This window comes from Cricetulus griseus (assembly GCF_003668045.3).
Source record: "Cricetulus griseus strain 17A/GY chromosome 1 unlocalized genomic scaffold, alternate assembly CriGri-PICRH-1.0 chr1_1, whole genome shotgun sequence".
NCBI lineage: Eukaryota > Metazoa > Chordata > Mammalia > Rodentia > Cricetidae > Cricetulus > Cricetulus griseus.
The window spans coordinates 206,154,516-206,164,150 of record NW_023276807.1 but is presented as its reverse complement, the minus strand read 5'-3'; the positions used below and the strand labels follow the sequence as shown (position 1 = coordinate 206,164,150).

The window sequence follows — 9,635 nt, the reverse complement described above, 5'->3', positions numbered from 1 at the left end:
GGCCATTCTAACCAGGGAATCAAGTAGGAAAATTTTACTCTCCCTCCCACCTTAATTACCAATTCCAATCCCCCAGTTTTATCCCCAGTTTAGCAGCAGACCACCTGCTGTGGCTTCTTCTTATTTTTCCCCCCATGGCCTCCATTCTCCAACGTCTACACAGATCCTGGTGACACACCAAAGTTTCCTCCCTCATGTGGACATTTCCAGAATTACTCACCTAATATCCATCTCTATTTATGTCAACTCCTAATACCTAGGAACTAGTTCTCCTCGGTACCTCCAGTGGTCATACCTAGCTGGATCTCAGAGCATTTTTATCAGGCAGCCCTCAGTCACCACATACACCTAAATTCCAGCAAGGACAACAGAAACCAAAGAATGTAACAATCCAACAGAGACAAGATTTGGTACCAACACCTAGAATTGCAATCACCCCAAATCCAGATACCTAGATGCCCGTGTAAAAACATAAAAATAATAATCAGGACAATTTGTCCCCATTAAAGCCTAGCAACTATACTATAGAACATCCCAAGAAATTCAATATAGATGAGCCCCAAACCAAGGGCTTCAAAATACCTATTATGAGTTTGGTCTATGACCTTAAAGATTATATGAATAAAGCCATTAATGAAATCTACCCAAACATGAACAAACATTGGAATGCAACGAAGACCACAGTTCAGGACACAAAAGTGTAAACAGAAACACTAATGAAAACCAACTATTGGAAAACAGGAAGTGAAAAATTTAGGAACTCTAAGAGGAACCTCAGAGACAAACTTCACCTAGAGAATACAAGAGATGGAAGAATCTTAGACATTGAAGACACGATAGAATAAATTACTCTACTTAAGAAAAATGTTAAATCTAAGAAAGAAAAATTAACCTGAAAACATCCAGGAAATTTGTAATACACAGAAAAGACCAAACTATAAAATAGTATTAAAGGAAAAGGAAGACAGTCATAGGCATAGAAAATATTTTCAACAGAATCATAAAAGAAAAATTTCTTTGGCCTAAAGAAGGAGGTACAAGTAGCATAAAAAACACCAAATATACTGTAGAGAAAAGAATTTCCCCATGGCACATACAAAATACCAAATGTATAGACCAAGAAAGAATATTAGAAACTACAAGGGAAAATATCAAATAAAATATAAAATAGCTACTAGGATAACACTTGAATTTTCACTGGAAACTCTAGAAGTGAGCAGGGCCTGGATGGATGTTTTATGAGACCTGACAGATGCCTGCCCAAACTACTACACTCCATAAAATTTTCTTTCTTTTCCTTTTTCTTTTCTGACTTAGCTAACCGTTGCTGAGGAAGACAGTTAAACATAGTTATCACTGAACAACCTTGCTATAAGTTGTATCTTTTTTTTCCCTCCATTTTTGATTTAAATTAGAAACAAGATTGTTTTACATGTCAATCCCAGGTCCCTCTCCCTCCCCTCCTCCCCTGCCCCCCACTAACATCCTACCTATCCAATACCATTTCTGCTCCCCAGAGAGAGTGAGGTCTTCCATGGGGGAGTCTTCAGAGTCTGTCATATCCTTTGGGGTAGGGCCTAGGCCCTCCCCCATGTGTCTAGGCTGAGGGAGTATCCCTCTATGTGAAATGGGCTCCAAAAGTACATTCCTATGCTAGGGATAAGTACCGATCTACTACAAGAGGCCCCATAGATTTCTGAGTCCTCCTCACTGACACCCACATTCATGGGGTCTGGATCAGTTCCATGCTGGTTTCCCAGTGATCAGTCTGGGGGCCAAGAGCTCCCCCTTGTTCAGGTCAGCTGTTTCCGTGAGTATCACTAGTGTGATCTTGACCCCTTTGCTCATCACTCCTTCTTCTCTGCAACTGGATTCCAGTTCAGATCAGTGTTTAGATGTTGGTATGTGCTTCTATTTCCATTGGCTGCTGGATGAAGGCTCTAGGATGGCATATAAGTTAGTCATCAATCTCATTATCAGGGGAGGGAATTTAAGGTAGCCTCTCCACTGTTGCTTAAATGGTTAGTTGTTGTTATCCTTGTAGATCTCTGGACATTTCCCTAGTGCCTGATTTCTCTTTAAATTATTCTGGCTCCCTCTCTGATGGTATCTCTTATTTTGCTCTCCTCTATTCTTCCCCCTACATAACCTTCTTGCTCCTTTATGTCCTCCTCACTCCTCCTCTTCTCCCCTTCTTATTCTCCTGGCTCCACCTCCCTCCCCTCCCCCCATGCTGCCAATTAGCTCAGGAGATCTTGCCCCTTTCCCCTTCTCTGGCAGGGGGGCATGTAATGCCTCTCTTAGAGTCCTTCTTGTTGCCTAACTTCTCTAGTGGTGTGGATTGTAGGCTGGTAATCTTTTGCTCTATGTGTAAAATCCATATATAAGTGAGTACACACCATGTTTGTCTTTTTGTGACTGGGTTACCTCAATCAGAATGGTTCCTTCTGGTTCCATCCATTTGCCTGCAAATTTCAAGATTCCATTGATTTTTTCTGCTGAGTAGTACTCCATTGTGTAAATGTACCACATTTTCTCTATCCATTTTTCAGTTGAGGGGAATCTAGGTTGCTTCCAGTTTCTGGCTATTATAAATAATGCTGCTATGATGATAGTTGAACAGATGTCTTTGTTGTATGAATATGCTTCTTTTGGGTATATGCCTAAGAGTGGGATTGCTGCATCTTGTGGTAGACTCATTCCCATTTTCTTGAGGAATCACCATACTGATTTCCAAAGTAGCTGTACAAGTTTGCACTCCCACCAGCAGTGGAGGAGTGTTCCCCTTTCTCCACATCCTCTACAGGAATCAGAGACCCATGTATTCACACACTCAGGATTCCCATAAAAATACAAAACTGAAGGTTATATTATAAACACAGAGGGACCTGGGGCAGACCAGTGTAGGCCCTGTGCTTGCTGCTTTTGTCTCTGTGAGTTCATATGATCCTTGCTCAGTTGATTCAGAAGGCTTTGTTCTCCCGGTGTACTCCATCGCCCTGCCTCTTACCCTCTTTCCACCTCCTCTTTTGTGGGGTTCCTTGACCTCTGATGGGAGGGATGCAATGTTCCAAGAACTCTTTCGGTAATGTCTGGCTGTGGGTTTTGTATCTGTAACAACTGCCTGATGTAGGAGGAAGTTTTTCTGATAATGACTGAATAAGGTAATGAATATCATTAGGAATAATTTTATTGTTATTTATTGATACTCTCTCTTTTTACCAGTAGTTTTCGGTTTTACCCTTGGTCTTGGACTATCAAGTCTCTGTTTTTTTTTTTGTCACCCAAACAGTTTCAAGTATGGGTTCTATTTTAAGGAGTGGTCCTTATGTCAAATCAAAATTTGGTTCGTTATTCTCACAAGTTCTGAGCCACCATTCCCCTTGCATATCTTGGAGACAGAACAGATTATAGGTCAAAGATCACTAAATAAGTATGATAATTAGCTAAAGCTGTCTGCCCTCTAAAATTTCCCCTTTTAGGAAACATTCATTATATTCTTATAGCTGTAGCACAAATTTTAATTGGTCTTAATAATAAAACTCTGAGTCAGTTATCAGGGGTGAAAGCAGAAGGATCAGGGAAGCAGAGCAGCCAATCACTAGAGTTCTTTCCTTTACCGGTGCTCAGACTAAAGGTTTGATTCTGTATCTATGAAATTCTCAGACTGAATGTTGTCCCTATGAAACTTCATACTGCATACTCAGACTGAATCCTCTGACTGCATCTGTGCTCCTGTCTCCTCCCGCCTTATATTCCCCTCTCTATCCAGTCATATTACTTGTCTCTGCCTCCCTAGTAGTGGGATTAAAGGTTATGTGATCCCAAGTGCTAGAATCACCTTTGTGTGAGCTCCATTTCTCTTTTAGACAGATTCAGTCTCATGTATCCCAGGTTGGCCTTGAACTCACAGAGATCCATCTGCCTCTGCCTCCTGATTGCTGGGATTAAAGGTGTGGGCCACCACTGCTTTGCCTCTATTAGCTCTAGACTCTGATCTTCAAGCAAGCTTTATTTGTTATATTACAAACAAAATATCACTACATTATAACTATTTGGAAAAAGGGGGACACTGCTGGTGGGAGTGCAAACTTGTACAGCCACTTTGGAAATCAGTATGGCAATTCCTCAGGAAAATGGGAATCAGTCTACCACAAGATCCAGCAATTCCACTCTTAGGCATATACACAAAAGATGCACATTCATATAACAAGGACATCTGTTCAACTATGTTCATAGCAGCATTATTTGTAAAGCCAGAACCTGGAAGCAACCTAGATGCCCCTCAACCGAAGAATGGATAGAGAAAATGTGGTACATTTACACAATGGAGTAGTACTCAGAGAAAAAAAAATCAATGGAATCTTGAAATTTGCAGGCAAATGGATGGAACTAGAAGAAACCATCCTGAGTGAGGCATCTAATAAAAATAATTAAAAACTATATGCCATCTCTACTAAAGGAAAGCATGAAGTATTGTAATTTTCAATATGTTAACTAGATATTCAAAATTGTTTACAAGTTCTTCCTGGAAGGAAAAAGAGAACTGGAAAATCCCACTAACTTAAAGAATAAAAAGGTTATTACACGAGTCCATTCTGACTAGAGTTTAAAGACTGCTATGTGCTCCTCACTCCTGCTGTAGTATAAACCTCAGGGTGATGGACATTTTTCACATAATATGTGCCAACTTCATCTGAAAACACATCCAAGTGGAGTTAAAATGTTGGCTGATCCATATCTTCAACTATATGAACATTGAAACCCCACATAAAAGAAAATTCCCCTCATTCTTTTTTGTTTCTTAAACCCTCTTATAATAATACTTAAAATGTGTTCATGATATTTATATTCCACTAAGTGTATTCCAAAGTGGCAAAATAAAACTAATCCTTGTTTAATAAATTACAAATGAGTTTATTATTTTCTTTCATTAATCATTATTTTATTTGCCCTACCTTTCTTGAAAATAATTTGTTTTCAATATCTTTGTAATTTCTCTGTTATTTTCAGTTCAGTTTGGATAAAATTAATCAAAGTTTTAATTTGAAAAAATGTTTCTTCAATATTATGAAAATTCTTTTTTAACACATCTGTAATTTATTTTTTAACAATAATAACAATATCCATTTATTGCATCTGCATTTTAAATATAAGTTATTCTATTGAAGGCAAATTGATAATAGAAATAGAAATATTAGAATATAATTAATTAGGTGTTCTACAAAGCTATATATCAGATTCAAGTGTTTGTATAAACTTAGTGACCCTAATTCCATTTACTCTAGCTATAGATACACAAGGATTTAGTTTAGTACTTTTTATCCAAACTGTACAAAAGTTAAGTTCATTTAAAACAAATTAAGGACACTGGCATTGTATTTGATCATATTTATCTAGTCACTATAGCTTCTTACTTATCTCAAAATTCTAAGCTCTACTATGCCTCTTATGATATTGAGATATTCTTGTATGGTATCCAAGTATTTTCTTATAGACCTTATGCAGAAAAATAGACTTTACATTGCATGTAGTTAGTATAAATTAACCTTGGGCTAGTTCTAATTATTTAGAATATACCTTTGTAAGCACCTATATTATTTATTTTTAAATAAATGTTAGAAAAAAAACAACTGAGCTTTATTGAAGATTTGAGGGAAGGGGGACATGCACATTGTAACATAGGGTAATTTTTTAAATATAAAAATAAATTTCTAATACATTAAAATTCATCATGTGTTTTATTTTATACCTAGTTTGATTCTTTGTCTATACCTGTTGGCATTTGACAATTCCCACTGGAGCTCCCGGCAGCTTTGTTAGCCTTCAAATCCCCAAGGCTCATCCTCTGTTGCATCACAAATTAGCAGTGTATCATAAACTTTAAAAGGTCCTCCACAAAAGAGAAATTTAAGAATAAATTTGAAACAATCAGGTATTGTCTATTTCATTTGAATAAGGGGCTGTTTTCCGAGTGAGAGTATTGGTGGACTGTTAGGTAAATGCTCCTATTATTTTTCAAATTTACAAAAAATAAAAAGGAATGCAAACAGATTTAGTGATATAACTCTTCAGTTGTTATATTTATTGTCTTGAATTCAAAGACACATGGCACAAATAAACTGGTATGTGAATCCTGCATTAAGGTGCATTTTAATAATACAGCTCTATCTCTTTCTGATATTTACAATTATCATATTAGCAATGAATAGTGGTCAATGAAATATGAATCATTTTGATGTTTATTTTTAGTCATAAATTTATATGTAACAACTGAGACATGTGAGAGTACAGAACCAATAACCAATACAGAAAAGCAGTGGTGAAATTGAAAATGAAGTATTTCCTAGGATCCAGGTTTTGTACCAGACTAGTTCTCCTTTGACAAGTAATGCTCCTGAGCACTGACCTGGGGCTTGGAGGTCAAGCTGAAGACAAACCTACATAACTCGTGATTCTGGAATCTTAGATTTACATGGTTACCAACTCAAATATTTCACTCTGGAAATAAGGACAGACAATCTTTACCACATGTTACTTCTCAGAACTTAGAATACATTGTGCATTTGTACATTTCTACAAAGTATATTGATAATATCCATCCACTACTATGTCTCTCTGGCTCCCTTCAGGGCCTCCTTCCTTGTCTTCCTCCAAAGCACATGGCCGCCAGTGTGCACATGGTTGTGTGCTCATTCCTGTACACATTTTGAACTTTGATTTTGCTTAGGATACATCCATATGTGTCATTTTTGAGTGAATATACATATGTGAAAATTTATGTGTGTGTGCATGTGATTTAATGTCTATTACTGTCAGTTTAACAGTGTAGGGGAAACTCTGTCATTAAATATATTGAGATGAGGTGAGAAGAGAGATAGATGATGAATGATAAGGAAAAAAATCTCTTGATATTTAAAAATATTTGAACTGATTTTTTAAGTTTGTGAGATCCATTCCTTTGTTTCTTTTCTCTTTCATGCTGTCTCTCTTGTCAATGCTAGGTACTGAAGCCTTCTTTCCTCCATCTATATACTTCATTATTAATAGTATTATTGTAAAAGCCAACATATTATGTAACTAAAACTTTGTAAAACATTTTTCTTTCTTAGACTGAAGTATTCTTATTTTGGGTCTCTGGTTATTTACTGTTCAAATTTCATGTCACTCACACCTACTTGTGGCACACAACAATGGCATAATGTTTTTCTTTATATATAAAGAAATGCCATGATGCTGTATAAACTACACAACTAAAAGACAAGACTTCAAGGAATCAGATAAAAATATACATGTTATGAATTTGCTGAAGTTAAAAAAAATTTCATTTTAGAATTCCAACAACAGTTCTTCCTCCCACACCTCCTCCTGAAACGCCCATGGCCTCCCCTCTAGCCCACACCCCAGTCCACTCCTCCTCATGGGTAAGAGCTCCCATGAAGAGCCAACATAGTCTAGCACAATAGGTTAGGGTGGGGCCAGGCCACTCTCTCATGCATTAAGGCTGAGCATGGCATCCCACCATAGGGAGTAGGCTCCAACAAGCTAGTTTTTATAACAATTATTTATCATGTTAATTCTGATTCAAATCACAGGCTTCATAGCAAGATAGTTAATTACACAGGAAATTATTCATGTACCATTCTTCAACTGAGCAAAAGTTCTGTATTACACCTGGTTAACGACTACATTTTCTGTAAAGGAAAATAGGGTGTTCTTTAAATGGCAAATATCAACTAGTATACAGTTCAATAGTATTGATAAATATATACATATGAAACAGTAATGATGCAATTAATATATGACTCACTCCTCTTTGCTATCAATCTTCATCCAGTCTCTTGTAAAATGTATTTATGAAGATTTGAATACTCTTATCAAATTGTTTTTATTCTCTCAGGGAAACAAATAATCTATTTGAGAGCAATGAGAAATAAACCCAGAGCAATGGTATTTTTATTTCATGATAGTCAAACTGAGACTGCAATAAAGGTGGCATGGGTATGTGGCTTCAAGAACAAGATGTTTTATGAGTTATAAAAGCAAAAGGACAGAGGAGATGGTCTAGGTGTTGAGTGAGATGAGATAATATACTGTATCTAATCATGCTTCTAGAAGAATAACTATGACTTAGTCAGAAGAAAGAAAATTGCTTTATTTGTTATGTTCTGTAGGGACTGATGATGGAGAAAGAAAACAGGACAGTTGTCACAGAATTCATCCTCATAGGACTGACTCAATCATATGACATTCAACTCTTGGTTTTTGTTCTGAGCTTAATTTTTTACATCATCATTTTGCCTGGAAATATCCTCATCATCTTGACCATCAGGTCAGACCCTGGACTCAGTGCCCCACTTTATTTCTTCCTGGGAAATTTGGCTTTCCTGGATGCCTCCTATTCCTTCATTGTGACTCCCAGGATGCTGGTAGACATCTTCTCTGAGAAGAAGGTAATCTCCTACAGATCCTGCATCACTCAGCTGTTTTTCTTGCATTTCCTTGGAGGAGGGGAAGGGTTGCTTCTGGTTGTGATGGCCTTTGACCGCTACATTGCCATCTGCAGACCTTTACACTATTCCACTGTCATGAGCCCCAGAGCTTGCTATGTGATGTTGTTGGCCCTGTGGTTTGGAGGCTTTGTTCACTCCATTATTCAGGTTGTTCTCATCCTCCGTTTGCCTTTCTGTGGTCCAAACCATGTAGATAACTTCTTCTGTGATGTCCCGCAGGTCATCAAGCTAGCCTGCACAGACACCTTTGCTGTTGAGCTTCTAATGGTCTTTAATAGTGGCCTGCTTACTCTCTTGTGCTTCCTTGGGCTTCTGACTTCCTATGCAGTTATTTTATGCCATGTCCACAGGTCAGCTTCTGAAGGAAAGAACAAAGCTATATCCACATGTACCACTCATGTCATAATCATATTTCTTATGTTTGGACCTGCAATTTTCATCTATACACGTCCGTTCACAGCCTTGTCAGTTGACAAAGTGGTTTCTTTCTTTCACACAGTAATATTTCCCTTAATGAATCCTGTGATTTACACTCTTAGAAACCAGGAAGTAAAAACTTCCATGAAAAAGTTAGTCATTCGGCATATAGTTTGTTAACTTGTTTTTAAAAGAGGAATCAAGGTGGTAATTTTGCATGGCATTTATTGTTATAAAACAAATGCTGTTGGTTTGAATATTTTTTTTCAGGCATCGTATATGTGATTTGGTAGAGTTACTCAGTCAGAGATTAAACTTTGTATGCTTTAAAGATTGCAAAAGGAATAACAGAGTTATTGAAGTATATTGGATGAGTGTGGTAAATGTAGAGATCACAGTTAATAAGATACATGAGTAAAAAAAAAAACAGTAAAGGGCATTGGGTTGTCTTGTTTTAAGTCAACTTGACACAAGCTAGAGTAATCTGAAAGGAGGGAACTTCAGTTGAAAAATGTCCCATAAAGTCTAGCTGTAGGGCATTTTCTTAATTAGCAATTGATAGAGGAGGGTGCAGAACATTGTGAGTGGTGCCACCCTTGGGCTGGTGACCCTGGGTTCTGTAAGAAATCAAGCCAATGTAGCCATTAAGTAGCACGGTTATAGGGGTTCTGCATCAGCTCTTGCCTCCAGGTTCCTGTCCTGTTG

The 9,635-nt window shown here is 37.4% G+C and overlaps 1 protein-coding gene across 1 annotated transcript; it reads left to right on the top strand.

Moving 5' to 3' along the window:
* The first annotated feature begins 8,183 nt into the window (after positions 1 to 8,183).
* Positions 8,184 to 9,110, top strand: LOC100768582 (olfactory receptor 4N4). Its single transcript, XM_027386479.1, has one exon. It carries the CDS (start codon positions 8,184 to 8,186, stop codon positions 9,108 to 9,110), a length of 927 nt encoding a protein of 308 aa, XP_027242280.1.
* The last annotated feature ends 525 nt before the right edge of the window (positions 9,111 to 9,635 follow it).